Raw genomic sequence first — 16,587 nt, 5'->3', positions numbered from 1 at the left:
GCTAGTAGTCATCAGTCAGGGTCACACACATCGTTCCTTCCTATATATATTATGTTAAAAATATACGTGAATTTCAATTAGGAGACGAAGCAACTTCTACAAGTTTCAATGGTCGGATTCTCCATTTTCAATTAATTTGTTTTTGCCGAGAAGTTTGACGTATGAAATGGGTTTGGCGAAAGGAATGGTCCTTATCAGTTTGGTTTGAAACGTAAACATATTACGAAGGGATGAATCTTGTCATTCATTAATATATAGTATAATAATAATAATAATAATAATAATAATAATAATATATCTTTGTATTTATTAATTCTGCCACTCAAATTAGAAAAATGGTTGGTTGGTTGCTTGTCGACTTTCGTCATTTATGCTCTGAACTGAACTGGGAAGGAAGAATCATCAGCTGCCTGCTGGTTCTGCTGGTTGTATATTTATTGCCATCTTTTCCATTCCATTTAAGAGAAGTAGACTTCATCATCAATTTATCTCTCAAAATATTTGCGAAGCTGACGTCTAAACTTGGCTCTCTTCTCTCGTGTCGTGTGGCAGTGAACAACAGTACCATTATTTACACTGAATTCAATTGGCTGGTTGGATTAATTCCTCCGTCGGATCACAAGTCCTTAATTACTAAATCCGTCTTATTTTCAAAAATTTTAAATGTGTCTTCAAAAAATATTTAATTTTACATGTTTATTTGATTTTACTAATTTATAAAATAATTAATCAATTTTAATTTTATCTAAATTTATATTGAATGATGTGATCCCACTTTTTAAAGATTTTTTCTTTTCTTTTTTTTGTTTTTTTTGGTAGATGAGCAAAATAAGATTTGAATAACTTAGTTAATATTTTTAATTAGCTCGTAATTATGAAATGTTGAACATATATGAATTAGCGATTCATATATACTTTGTGTTATTTTAATGTTTTCTTTCTGAATATTATACAAATGATCACATAATCTAAACAATATATCATTATTATTATATGGGTAAAATTATATATAACTTTCTGAACCAACAGTCACTGAACTAATACTATGATTAGTTGGATGATCTGTCCGATTCTAATTAATAACAAGATCATTATTAGCTGAAATTTGCAATAATAGAAAAAATTATCTAAAAAAAGATTTATAACACACTATTCTGGGTTGTTTTTTTTTTTTTTTTACAAATGGTTAACAGCTGGATGGATCCAGACCAAGCCCGATAGAATTACTTGTCAAATGAAGCCCAAACCCAATTTAATGAACCCAGAACCAAACATCATCCCCTTCTTGGGCCATGGATCTTGGGGTCCAGCATGGTTCCTTTTATAAGAAGATCTTTAAATCAAACTCAACGTGGTCCGTAGGCATTTTGGAGGATGGATCAGGTCGCTGCTAGCTGTAAATCACATCATCCTTGTGGAATATCACAAGAAGAGTTAGGAGTGAATTGATGTATGCACCATCAAGCCCCGGTCGGTCACGGGTGGGACCGAGTGATTGAGGGTCTCTTATACATGGTGTTAGGTAGGTGAATTGGGCAGTTGATGAGAGTCCACGCTTCTTGGAGAGGGCGGCGTGTGACGTGTCTCCAATCCATGGATGGCTCCGAAACATGGACCTGATGGTGCGCGCATCCACTTGGTCGGTTTTGGAAGCCACTTTCGTCTCATTTATGTTATGGTATGGGTACCCATCCACCCGTCTTTGAAATATTCTCACTCACAAATTATTACTTTTAATTACAATTTTATGATAATACAACAGTAATAATATTCTTATAAATAAATAAATATCAGTTTAATATATATATATATATATATACATAAAGTTAATTGCTGTCTATATCTAAGTCATTAAATGACAGTTGGCATTGCCAGAACTTGTAGGTGATTGTCTTAAATGGAAGCCCCACCCTATTTCAGGCTTTACCCTTGCCCACATCTTGCTTGCTCTCTAGATCTATAATAATACATTAATTTAATGCAAGATTGTCTGTTTTTATACCACTTCTCAATTAATAATGAATGAATTAATCTTTATTTTATATAAATAAGGAATTATATATATATATATAAATAATAGGTAGACGTATTCTTTTATAAAAAAGATGTAATTTATTATATAAAATATAGGTAATTAAGTAACATTTTTCATATTATAATTTGAATAAAATATACAAGGAGGTAGGCAGGCAAGCAAGCAAGCAAAATGTAATAATAATAATAATAATAATAGTAAAATGATAAAGGGCTGTTTGGGGGGGGGGGGGGTTAGGTTTATGAGGGTGGTTGGTGGAACGTGTGGCACAGAATTTCTTACCCAACCCAACAACACGTGGGTTGGTTCGTTCGTTCAAATCATCGTCTTGTTCGTAGCTCTGTCCGCCGCGCGATCTTCAATTCTTCTTCTTCTTCTTCTTCTTGCGCATGCACTCTCTCCACACGTTTCTTTCTATCTCACATATATATATATATATATACATGTTGTAGTGCGTAATACAGGAATAATAATATATAATAAGTTGAGAAAAGACAAAATTCAAAATAAGGAAATAAACGTGTTAGTCAAGGCGTTTTTTAAAAAACTTTTTTTTTTTTAGAATAGTAATTTTCTCACCAGATGCAATGGCTTTGTAGAAATTCTAATCACATGATACAATACCTAACTTAATAAATCAAAATTGTACTTTTTGATTCTTCCTACCACTAAGAACTCAAACCCAACAATTTAGAGTAATAGAGAGTAAATATAGAGATGACTAATAGCAAAAGAACAAAAAAATGTTAATTTTTCATACACATTGTACCTCAAATGTCCAAAATTATTTATAGACAATGAAATTATGCTTATCAATAGGCACATATAAACTAAAGAACACAACATATAGAAAGATCATGTCTTTTGAAAATAGACTTGTCCTTTAAAAATGTTACTACACTTCAAATTAAAGACATGACTTTAAAATTTAAAAATTATATTAAACCATTTACATATTTAGAACATTATAATTCAAACGTTCGGATTGAGAGTCGACTTTCTATAGCTAAAGTCAACTCTCAAAAATTAAGAGTTAACTCTCAGTGCTCTATAGTCAACTATAACAAAGTTTTAATAGACCTATCCGAGAGCTTATTATGTAGAGTCGATCTAATTAAGAACTACTCTCAAACAATTGACTCCTATACATTTATTGACAATTGATTTCTATTACCTAAAAGTCGACTTTTATAACAACCACTTAAAAAAACATAAAAAAAATTACCAATGTTATTATTATTAGATAATATTAATATATATTTATATATAACAATACACATGCATGTACATTACATATATATGATCATATTTAATTAAATTATTATATTACACGGCTAAACTATGTATTATTATTATTATTCTTAAATTTAATTACTATTCATTGTTTCTTCTTTGTTGTCTGATCATCGTTTTCTTTTGCAGGCAAAGCCCAATTATGTTGCCTGACGCGACCGACTTGAGAGAGCGCGCGCACCAAGAGGGGGATGGTGTGTAGGTCCCACACCCTTGGGGCCAATGCCCCCCTTTAATTTTATTTGCGTTGGACAACATAAGAAATGCCTATGTTGCCGGTTGACGCGGCAACACAGAAAAAGCCTTTGCGGACAATATTAGTTTATATAGACGTTAAAGAATTGAAGTTGATAGATATTAGTAATCGAGTAGAATATATGGATTAATTACACCAATAATAACCCAACCTTGCACTTTATTATTATTTGATCATTGAATTTTAAAATGTTACTTGTTAGTCACTGATATTTCAAAACGGTTACTGCTTAGTCACTGAACTTTGAAATGTTACCTGTTAGTCAATGATATTTCAAAACTGTTATTGCTTAGTTACTGAACTTTAAAATGTTATCTATTAATCACTGATATTTCAAAACTGTTACACTGAATTTTAAAATATTACCTGTTAGTCACTAATATTTCAAAACTATTCCTCATTTGTCACTCGTGAACTTAAAGTTCAGTGACTATCGAGTAATGGGTGAAAAATGATTTTAAAATATCAATGACTAGCAGGTAATATTTTAAAGTTCAGTGACTAAGTAGTAACCATTTTGAAATATTAGTGACTAATAGGTAACATTTTAAAGGTCAGTGATTAAGTAGTAACAATTTTAAAATATCAGCGACTAACATGTAACATTTCAAAGTTCAGTGACTAAACAGTAATCGTTTTAAAATATTAGTGACTAACATTTAATATTTCAAAGTTCAATGACCAAACAGTAATAGAATATAAAGTTGAGTTATTATTGATGTAATTAATCCTAGAACATATATATATATATGTTAATTGGGAATACTACAAGAGTAACAATTATTTAAAATAAGTACAAAACTTAAAATGAAATAACAATAATAACAAATAAGAAAATTTGTAGAAAATTTTTAAGTTGTAAAAGACTTGAAACACAATATAATCACTTTCCTAAAAATGAAATTTGCTATCTCTTCACTTTGAGTTTGTTGCGAGGATTTATCAAACTTGGTCCGAAAGGTAAAATTGCTCACCCCGGACACCCCCCACACCCGACCTGACAGGACGTGGGGGGAGGTTAATCATGGTGACCTAGCCGGACGCAGTGACTAGACCCGAGCTCACCGCGCACAAGGAGCCCTCCTCACTTTGAAGAGAGGTACCCCACACTGTCGTTTGCGAGACTCGATCCTCGATCTTGGTCTAAGATTCACCACGGGAGCCACTTCTTGACCAATCGGGCTACTTATGCGGGCAAGAGGATTTATCAAACTTGTTTAGTGGATATAAAAATCACTTTTTGATCACTGTACTTAGCAAAAAGTGAAGAAATCAAGTTTGAAATAATAAACAAAATTTTGATCTTCTTCAATAGTAACAAAAACTTGTGTTTTAAACGTTGCATACTTGTCTCAAAACTTTAAAATTGTCTGAATATATATAGGCAAATTTTGAAAGGAAATAACACTTTGTTTGAAAGAAACAACCTTTAAAAATCTTTATTTGAAAGAAAATAATCATTCTAAATTTTGAAAGGGTACAACCTTTAGTATTTGACAATTTAAGAGATGTTTAATTTATTTTGAACAAATTAAATTTCTAACAATATACACATCTCTTCTTTTATAATTAACATATATGTTTATCCTAGTTTGGGGCAAAGAGAAGATCAGTTCTGGAAAATAAATATCACGCAATATATATATATATATATATAGAGAGAGAGAGAGAGAGAGAGAGAGAGCAGAGATTGCAGAATCCAGAACAAATCCAGCAGCAGCAAGAAGAGAGATGGAGCCTGGACCTGGAGGCTCCATTATTAATGGCCTCACTGTCACTGGTGACGGATATATATGCTGGCACATGGATTGGCATGGCCGTGCTTAAAAGCTGGGAATTAAGTTTCCTCTCTTGCATGTGTTTGGCATTCGAGAAAGCTGTTTTGCATGCAGAAGGAAGGAATGAAGGAAGGAAAAAGCCGGAAAACATGAACCCAAGTCTTTGGCTGGTCTGAGTTAACTATTAATAATGATCTTACTTAGCAGAAAAAGAAGGAAGGAAGTTCAGCAAATTGATTGCAAGGCAAAATCCACTTTAATTTACAGCCTGCAATTTCCTAAAATAAATCTTGACTTTGGCTTTGTTTTCATCCAAGCAAACAAGTTCCAACACCAGCAAATGTGGATCACAAACATGTTAAGTTTTCGGGTTTACTAATTAATTTGGTCATATGACTACTGAAAGATATTTTTTAATTAATTCTAAAGTTAAGAGCACTCAATATATATACATCACACACACACACACACACACACACACACAAGCACGGTGAATTCATATATACTGTGACTCAAAACATTTTGGTTTAAGGAAATGACAGAAATTAAGGTTTTAAAATTTTCTTTATTTCCCAACGAAATATAATTAAAGGAAACAAATGGCAGGTAATTAATTATTTCATACTTGAGATTAATTAATTCTCTTCTATAAAATTAGGCTGAAAACTAGAACTAAATTGATGAGTCGATCCGTTTGTTCATTTTCTTAAAAGTTTAATACAACTGCAAAAGTAATTAAAATATCAAGAAAGAAAGAACGACAAAATTAACCAAGCTTTAATTTCTGGGTTTGACCAATATTATTAATAGATAAACAACAAAGTAAATTATATATTATATATTGTCACATATATTTATATATATATATACTTCATCAAAATTAATTACGGGCAAAGAAAGCTGTAATGATGCATGTAACCATATCTCCTGATATATATATATATATATATATTTCCCTTAATTTCAATCTAATTAAATTCTAGATTGAAACACTGAAATCAAACAACCACCTCAAATATATAGGGTCTTATTAGGATGGAGACGACAAGAAATCGATCCATTTTAATTCGAGTATAAAATTTTATATTTTAGGCATCATATTTGTATATAATAAATAAATATGGAGGCAAATATATATATAAACCCAACTAATTAGTAGATGCATGGCAAATATAATTAAACAAATTAATTATTTCCCATTTTTCATCAACAAATATATATATATATATATATTAAATAATAATTTTTCCAACATTCCACTTTTCTCCAATGAATCTATATGTATATATAGTGATGTTTATTATGCAGAGATGCCAGAAGACATTCCACCAACCCCTAATTCCAGTACGTTCCCACCCCATGTTAGCGTATACTACTTACTATACTTCCCATTTTGATACGCTTAACGCTGTTGCCTAATGATGACTGGATCGGATCGGATCGAATTCAACCATCTCTCTCATTGCATCTTCAAAAAAGTAAATAAAATTAAAAATAATAAATTATTAATTAGTAGCAACCGATCATAATATATATCAACTACGTACTCTAGTTTAAAAACTAAACATCGCATGGGCTTAGGCTAAATAATTATTTATTTATATTAGCCATGAGAGAGAGAGAGAGAGAGAGAGAGAGAGAAGTAGTAGTAATTTTTGAAGAAGACTTGACTGGGAATAGAGAAGGCATTAGCATTATCCAGCATGAAAATGGAAGCGCTGGCTGGAATGTGGATAAACAAGGAAGGGAAGGTGGGTGAAGTATCGCGTCACGTGTTGAGTATAAAGCGTTAAGCGTATCAACTTTCATGCATATGTGGTTGCCTACCCCTCAATGCTTGAGACCCACGTGTCGCCCTCCTACGGCTTGGATGCATCAGATCCGACGGTCAAGAAATGATTTCAACCAACACCCACTCTGTTTCCCACCCAACACTCTTCACACATACTTCCCTCTCTATTTAAGCCTGCAAAAATCTGGTGAACCAATCTCACCAACAAATCTTAATCTCTCTCTCTCTCTCTCTGTGTGTTTCTTGTTCCCATCATTCCCTCTCATGTGCCAAAGATCATTTCTTTAATCTCCTTCCTTCCTTCCAGCCTCTTCTTTTTCACTTCGTCCTATAAAGGGATTTGCTTCCCTTTTTTTTCCATTTGCTAAGGTTTTTGCTTTCTGGCACCTTAAACAATAATGGAGTTGTCGCATGAGAACGGCAATGGCAAGATCTCCACAGAGAGTTTATGCGTTAAACTAGATCCGCTGAACTGGGGTTTGGCGGCGGAGTCACTGAAGGGGAGCCATTTGGAGGAAGTGAAGCGCATGGTGAGGGAGTTCCGGCAGCCGGCGGTCCGGCTCGGCGGCGACACTCTCTCCATAGCCCAGGTGGCTGCGGTGGCCGGCGGCGAGGTGACGGTGGAGCTCTGCGAGTCGGCCAAGGCGGGCGTGAAGGCCAGCAGTGATTGGGTGATGGATAGCATGAACAAGGGAACGGACAGTTACGGCGTCACGACAGGGTTTGGTGCAACTTCACATAGGCGAACCAAACAAGGCGCTGCTCTTCAAAAGGAGCTTATCAGGTCAGATTGATTTTCACAAGCTAATTAATTAACTAATTAATTGATATTGTTCTGATTACTTGACGTTGATACTCGTGGTGAGAATTATCGATTTTTATAAATTTGTTCATTGAAGATGATATCTTGCTAGCTATTTCTAAGGGTAGGTGAGTTTGGATTGGATATTCCAAAATTAAACTCCATGTCGACCTTGCCTTGTGGTAATTACATTTTTTTATTTTTTTTTTTTTTTTTCAATCAATAAATTACGAGTATCTTTTTCTTTTTCTTTTTTGTTTTTTTTTTTTAATTTCATTGTCATGTAATAATAATAATATTATTATATTTGAATAATGATATTCAATTCTAACTCAGGCAGACAAATTCATTGGGCGATAGGGCAAATGACAAAAATGTCCTGTTGATTTTACTTTTTACCCATGATTAACAAGCGCAAGAACAATTTCGATCTTCTTGATTTGGGCGTTGCTAGGGTTCATATTACAGCTAGATATAGCTAACCAAAGAATGAATAACATGTACTAGCATGACAGCATAAGAATCAAATAGCAATATTGGGTATTGCTTCGATAAGGATTGTTAAACAAAACCCTATATAAGAGGACAATACTCTTTTAAATAGTATAAGAAGACAATACTCTTTTAAATAATATTTTTAAGAGTCTCTATATAAGTTTAATCAAGATATAAATAAAAAAATATAAAATATAAAAATATTTAAGACTTTTATATTTTTCATTTTGTTCGCTAAACTTATTTAAAAACCCTTGAAAAAGAAGTCACATGACTTCTTATATGGTATTTTTCGGATATACTTATCCCTCTCCCTACATATAAGCATATTTTGAAGATAAAAAAAAAACGATACATATATATTATTTAGGCATTTCAAAAAATTTAACAAATAGATAGATAAAAATTTTGAAATACTTCTCAATTTTATATTAGTCATTTCATATCTTGATCTAAAAAATATACCAATCTTATATTACTCATTCTAACAAACTCTACCTTAATAGAAATACTTGTCTCTGTAAATGAGAAGTTGTCGGGGCTGACCATATAAAATTTCACCCAAATATATGGAAGAAACATAAGCTTTTCAAAGTTAATCAATTCTGCTTTTCCAAGATCCAATATCTAATTCCTTACGGAAGTTGCTATCGCAACCAAATTAAATGTTAAAAGGAGATGTTCTTCATTTGCAACAGATTCTTGAATGCTGGAATTTTCGGCATTGGAACGCAAGAAACAAGCCACACACTGCCTCACTCTGCTACAAGGGCTGCGATGTTGGTAAGGATCAACACCCTGCTTCAGGGATACTCTGGCATTCGATTCGAGATATTGGAAGCCATCACAAAGCTCCTCAACCACAGCATCACTCCATGCTTGCCTCTCCGGGGCACCATCACTGCCTCGGGCGATCTAGTCCCCTTATCGTACATCGCAGGGGTCTTGACCGGGAGGCCTAATGCCAAATGTGTAGGGCCTAACGGGCAGGCCCTTGATGCCGGGGAGGCGTTCAAACTTGCTGGGATTGGCTCCGGGGGGTTCTTTGAGTTGCAGCCTAAAGAGGGCCTTGCTCTTGTTAATGGCACGGCAGTTGGGTCTGGTTTAGCATCCATGGTGCTTTTTGATGCCAATCTACTGGCTGTTCTATCTGAGGTTTTGTCGGCAATTTTTGCTGAAGTAATGCAGGGGAAACCCGAGTTCACCGACCATCTAACACACAAGCTGAAGCATCATCCCGGCCAGATTGAAGCTGCAGCCATAATGGAACATATTTTGGATGGCAGTTCTTATGTCAAGGAAGCGCAGAAACTACACGAGATGGACCCTCTTCAAAAGCCTAAGCAAGATCGATATGCTCTACGCACATCCCCACAATGGTTGGGCCCCCTGATTGAGGTGATCCGAGCATCGACCAAGTCCATTGAGCGCGAGATCAACTCGGTGAACGACAACCCCCTGATCGACGTGTCAAGGAACAAGGCCCTACACGGTGGGAATTTCCAGGGTACCCCAATTGGTGTCTCCATGGACAACACCAGGTTGGCTTTGGCATCCATTGGAAAACTCATGTTTGCTCAATTCTCCGAGCTGGTTAATGACTTCTACAACAATGGCTTGCCTTCCAATCTCTCTGGCGGAAGGAATCCAAGCTTGGATTACGGGTTCAAAGGCGCCGAGATAGCCATGGCTGCCTACTGCTCGGAGCTCCAATTCCTGGCCAACCCTGTCACGAATCATGTCCAAAGCGCCGAGCAGCACAACCAAGATGTGAACTCTCTGGGATTGATATCTTCCAGAAAAACAGCCGAAGCCATAGACATCTTGAAGCTCATGTCCTCAACCTACTTGGTGGCACTTTGCCAAGCTATTGATTTGAGGCATTTGGAGGAGAATATGAAGAGCACGGTTAAGAACACAGTGAGCCAAGCGGCTAAGAAGGTCCTTACCATGGGATTCAATGGCGAACTTCACCCCTCAAGGTTTTGCGAGAAGGACTTGCTTAAGGTAGTTGATCGCGAGCACGTCTTCGCATACATCGATGACCCCTGCAGCGCGACCTACCCGCTAATGCAGAAGCTGAGGCAAGTCCTCGTTGATCATGCATTGACCAACAGGGATGATACGAAGAATGCCAGCGCCTCAATCTTCCTCAAGATTGGAGCTTTTGAGGAGGAATTGAAGACCCTCTTGCCGAAAGAAGTTGAGAGCACACGAAGTGCCGTTGAGGGTGGAACTCCAGCAATTCCAAACCGGATTGAGGAGTGCAGGTCTTATCCATTGTACAAGTTTGTGAGGGCAGAACTGGGGACCCAGTTGTTGACAGGAGAGAGAACTCGATCCCCCGGTGAGGATTTCGATGAGGTCTTCTCCGCAATTTGCCAAGGAAAGATGATTGACCCGCTGCTGGAATGTCTCAAGGATTGGAATGGTGCCCCCCTTCCAATCAGTTAAGAAACATACTACTCTTCCAGAACTGCCTCTTTTCTTTTCCCCCGTCCTTGTCCTTCTATTTAATTACATGAATCTGCTGGATCGGTTTGTTTCCTTTTCTTGTATTGCTATGGACTTGTGTACAGCAAGGGACTGTAGTTCAATTATACGTCAACTTTTTTGCTCAGAGATGAATAATAAGCTTCTTCTTCTTCTTCTTCTTCTTTGTGGCGCCAATTCGAAATGGAGCTCGTGCTTTATTGTTCAAAATTGCACATCATCAATAATGGCCTTTTATATATCACTCTTGTTCCACACACAGTAATGTTGGATATTTGCACATTCGAGTCTTTTAGCGACCATAAGCGCAATGCATGTAAGTGCTATATATATGCCTGAATGGTAACATGCGTTAGTTAGTGTGATCTTAGCGAAAATATATCTTAATCAAAATATTAAAGAATATGTGCATGATGAATCTCAAGGTGCATGTGTGCGCTGCATCCTGCATGAAGTTGATGAGAACTAAACTTTTAATTGTACATTAATTGGTTAAATACAACCCACCACATTTATAATTTTAATAACGACACCGAGTTATGTAAATATTTAACAATCTACGTACATTTATAATTTTATATTATAACGAGACAAGTCACGTAAATATTTATATCCATGCAAGGAAGACAGTTGATCACTTTTTCCATTCAACTCAACTTTCTTTGTTTCATTTCATTGACTAAAACAAAGAATGAGGGAGAAGATTAAACACTTATCAAATTAGTGATCATTCATTCTTCAAGCAAAAGAAATGATTAAAGATCAACAAAGAAGGTTCATATTCTTGAACACCCACCGCATATATATTCTCAATGGCCCAAAGTATTCCCCCCCTTCATAGCCCAATTGTTTGTTCGAGTGTTAGTGTTGGTGTCATGATATTAAATTTAGATGGTATTTGACAATTATGATTATGGGCCTGCTGATATAATTCTTGCACAAATATAACAAAATATGTTTTCATATTTTGAGGTCACATTTTTATTCATATCTCTCTAATCATTATTGTTGAGCCAATTTGCTTATATTAATTAAGTTTTGATGATTAACAAAAATATTTTTATGATATAAATATATTTATTTCTCATATAAAAAAATAAATTTATTTTGAATTAAAAGTGAGTACAAAGAGTACATTTATTTTGAATTAAAGGAGAATTGTCTTTAAACATGTTTCATTCTTTTGATCATTTACGTCTCAAAAATTTATATTTAAATTTTCATTTATTGATAAATACTTTTATTACTTATGCAAAAAGTATATTTATTTTGAATTAAAGAAGAATTACTTGTAGACATGTTTTCTCTTTCTCATACAAAAAGTAAATTTATTTTGAATTAAAGAGAATTGGTTTTAGACATGTTTTTTCTTACTCATGCAAAAAGTAAATTTATTTTGAATTAAAGGAGATTGTTTTTATACATGTTTTCTTATTTTAATCATTTATGTCTCAAAAACTTATATTTGAATTTTCAAATCTTGATTTCTCATATAAAAAATAAATTTATTTTGAATTAAAGGTGAAACATGTTTTCTTATTGTTTGAGAAACTCTAAACATTTTTTGAATTTTAAATTTTATATTAACTCTTTTTTTAGTGGTTAAAATGCTTATAAATACCCACAAACTCATTTTTTGAGTATCTATTGCACATATTGCACATCCAAAACTCCCAAAAGCTCTCAAGCTAATTTCCAAACATTTCAAGGCCATCTAAGATTCATTGTTCATCCATCGAAGAGCCACAAGGCAAGAGCAGAAAAAGAGATCGCAAATCCGAATTCGATCTTCTCTATTCAAACTGAGGTCACCGTTTATTTTATTTATTTATTTAAATATTATTGCCTTGTATATTTTGTGCTTAATTGTTTATTTGTGTCCAAGTGTGGACAATTATTTGTGAACAATTAAATTATTATTGTGGATTGTATAGGTTTCCTAGAACCGTTAAAATTTAGATGAATTTAATTTCCAAGGTAAGCTAAAGAGAAAACCTTAGCGTTGGTGGTTTTCCTAGAACCCGTTGTAATTTAGGTGTGTATCTAGTTTACAAGATAAGATAGTGTGAAAACCTTGGTAAAATTATTTTAGTGGAACCTTAAGAGTAGTTAGACATTAGAAGAATGGACTAGGTGTATGTGAAGACACCGAACCACTATAAATTGTCTTGTGCCTTATTGTATTTATTTTTGTTATATCTTGTGGTTTATATTTATTATTAATCTCAAATATAATTTATTATATTTATCAAATATATATTTTTCAATAAAATCATTTATCGAGAATATTTATTAAAATTGAGAAAATTTTAATCACTCAATTTACCTCTCTCGAGTGGCCATACCCTAAGGGACCAACAATTATATATGAATGAGTTCTTAGATTTTCTGTTAAATGTTTTATTCTTAAGTATTAAGAACATGTGGCTAAGGAACTTTGAAATAAGGATATCTTAAGGTTTATTTCTAGTCCCTAGGGTTTGCAATGGTTCGGTTTGATTTTAATTTTTTCCAAAACCACAACCAAACGAAACTTAAACTACTAAAACCAAAATCAAACAATTACCCATCAGTTTTAAAAATTAAAAACCATAACCAAACCATTCGATTTCGATTTTAACCATGATTTTTTTAGTTTGATCCATAATCTCCTGCCATGTTTTATTTTTTTAATATTTAATTAGTTATTTTTATTTATAATTATTTGATTAATAAAAATAAAATAATTTAGGATTAGAATTTATTTTTATTTGTTAATTACTTTATAAATGTTAAATATTTTATATATTTGTAATGCATTAGTTAAAATACTTGTAAAAAAATGCATTAGTCAATATATATATTATGTGTATATATAATATATTAAATAAATATATATTATATATATGTATATTTGGTTCGGTTACCCACACATTCAGTTCGGATTTTGGTTTGAATTTAGTGAAAACCATAATCAAACCATATCCATTGAAACAATGTTCGATTTTTCCCAAACCAAACCATTACCTAGTCAAACAATTTTTAACCGGGTTGACCAGTTTGATTTCGATTGCAATTGCCATCCCTACCAGTCCCTATATGTATCAGAAATGGACTATGATTAGTCAATTGCAGACTGACACATGAGATACTACATTTGATTAGTATAAGATACTAATGATAAAGGATGGTGAGTCACATGTCATAATCCATGGGATGGATATAGTATACAAGTGGGTAGGTGTTAGTGAAACACTTATTGAATGTGACGCACATGATATATCATATGACTGAGAGGATTTATGATTTATCACAAACTTCGATTGTGTTACTAGTCTTTAGACCGAAGGCAGCACAGTTACCTTATGTGTCAATACTAGGGATTTGCCGTTGCTAAGAACCATCTGGTTACCAGGTAAGATATGCACTATGTGGTCCTTTTGTAGTGGCATATGAAGGTAGGTGATTGTTAATGAGATCCATCGACCTCCAGAGTGAGGTAAACATCCGATGCAATGAGTAGTGGTCTTGATTGTAGAAATTCCTGACTAGGGTACACTTGATTGGAAATTATTCCAATATCAGAAATAGTTCTGATGTGTCATCTCAATCTCACCACATTGATTTTGGCATAGTCATCGAGTTAGTAAATTTGATAAGTCCATGACTCTCACTCGAACGGGATGATAATAGATGGATGGATTATAGTACATAGTACATAGGAATTGAAAGCCCAAATATGTTTTATTCTGAAGTAAGAGTTTATCATCGATAGGATTGCTCTGATATAATGTTAGTTGTCACTCATGATTTTTCGGGATACTTTGAAAAGATGAACAGATTCTCGTTGTAGATCAAAATATTTGGTCAACGTTAAAGAGTTTGACGTTTTCTGATTGTCACTTAGTAACGAACCTAGAAAGTCACATGCATATCCGGATGTGATGGTTGACTAAGTGATTAAGGCTAAAACTGTCATTAAGAATTAATGATGTTTACTATTAAGAGTTAACAGAACGAGTTTAAATGATTAATTAATAAGGAGCAATTGTCAAGAGTTGACAGGCATGTCGTTAAGAGTTAACGAAGACCTCGGTTTCATCATGAGATGGTGAAAGTGTCATTAAGTGTTTATGGTGGGGCTGTAATACCCAAGAACTTTGGATTATTTTTTTAAGGAAAAATATAAATTTGGAGAAAAATGGTATCTGAAAAGTCTGAAAAATTTATCGAATCAGTTGAAAGGAAGATCCGGAAGTTTAAATGTCTAAAGAAAAAGGAACACCTTTAACAAGCATATCGAGATAGGATTTTTAAGACCAAAATAAATCAAATCGGGAACGATTTTCAGTACAGCAAAAATGCAGCTGCCATTTAGGCTGTAAAAACTGAATCTCTAAAGGAGACTTCTGGGAAGTCAACAGAAGCTTGAGGAGGCTTTGGTTTTTTATATAGAACAACCATTCAGTGGTTTCAGGAAGAAACGATTAGGGTTAGGGTCAAAACGAAGAAACATGCCTAAGTGTAATTTTTCGAAGTTGCCCGAGGGGGTCCAAATGTCATTTTTTTCAAAATGTTTTAAAAGGAAAATTGAAAGATTTGAACTTGAGGGTCTCAAATGCAATATTGGAAAGTTCAGGGGTCAAGTAAAAATGGCCAAAAAGGTAAAGGCCAAAAGTTGAGGGGCCAAAATGCAAAAACTCAAAATTAGCAACAATGGGAAACTGACCAGGCCACGAGGGGCACTGAAATTTTCTGGGATGGCATGGGCAATGGCCAGGGAGGGCCAAGGGATGATGATGAGCCGATAACGGCCACCGGAATGGCCGAAATTTCGAGAAAATCGGCCAAGAAAGATGGTAAAAAATGGGAGACCTGCAACTCACTTTTGCAGGCGAATATCAATGCTTTTAGGTCGATCTAGGGGCGGTAAGGCAATGGGCAAAGAATCCAAGGCCATTTGAAGCTTCAAAATCGCCTATAAAGAGAGCTCAAAGATGGCCAAAATTTTCAAGAAATGAAGCTTCAAAATGTAAGGATAATTTGGACGAATTAGAGGCAAGGATAAGGGGCTTTTGTTGCCCATAAGATAAGGATAATTTTTGTGCATTTTGAAGCATTTTGGTTGAGATTTGAAGGCTGTTTGAAGCCTCGCCGGAATCTGGAACGGACCGCCTGGCCGAGCCTTCAAGTGGCCGGTTGGACGGTCTTTGATGCTTCTTTCGGGTTGAAACCTATGCCATCGTGATCGACTTGGCATAGATTTCCTGGTCGTGCAAAAATCCCACTTTTCCGGCAAGACCATGGCTGGAGAAGACGACCGGCGCGTGGGCCTCACGTGCTAGTCTCACACGCCCTACCACGCGCTAGGAGTGTGTGGGCGCGTGCGGGCTTAGAAATTTTTGCAATTTTTTTTAAAAATCTTGAAAAATTATTTTATGATTTTTCATGAAAAATGATTTGCAAAATATGTTATGTAGGTATTTATTTTGGAATATTAGTAAGGAAAAATTTAAGAAAAATAGAGAATAAGGTAAGAAAATAGAGAAGAAATAGTGTTTATTGATTATTTGTATAAATATCTTGCCTAGGGTGTGTTTGGACTTGAAGCGAAACATTTGGTGCAAATTTCAAAGTTGACACGCAAATCAAGGCAATTTGTAC

The 16,587-nt window shown here is 34.5% G+C and overlaps 1 protein-coding gene across 1 annotated transcript; it reads left to right on the top strand.

Annotated features, from left to right (window-relative positions):
- Positions 1-7,345: 7,345 nt before the first annotated feature.
- Positions 7,346-11,108, top strand: LOC127797946 (phenylalanine ammonia-lyase). The gene is made up of 2 exons (XM_052331184.1): positions 7,346-7,938; positions 9,150-11,108. The coding sequence occupies exons 1-2, from the start codon at positions 7,553-7,555 to the stop codon at positions 10,903-10,905; spliced, it is 2,142 nt and encodes a 713-aa protein (XP_052187144.1). The 5' UTR covers positions 7,346-7,552; the 3' UTR covers positions 10,906-11,108.
- Positions 11,109-16,587: the final 5,479 nt, after the last annotated feature.

This window comes from Diospyros lotus, chromosome 3 (assembly GCF_014633365.1).
Source record: "Diospyros lotus cultivar Yz01 chromosome 3, ASM1463336v1, whole genome shotgun sequence".
In the NCBI taxonomy this organism is placed as follows: Eukaryota; Viridiplantae; Streptophyta; class Magnoliopsida; order Ericales; family Ebenaceae; genus Diospyros; species Diospyros lotus.
The sequence above is the reverse complement of the archived record's forward strand: the minus strand, read 5'-3'. Positions and strand labels throughout refer to the sequence as shown.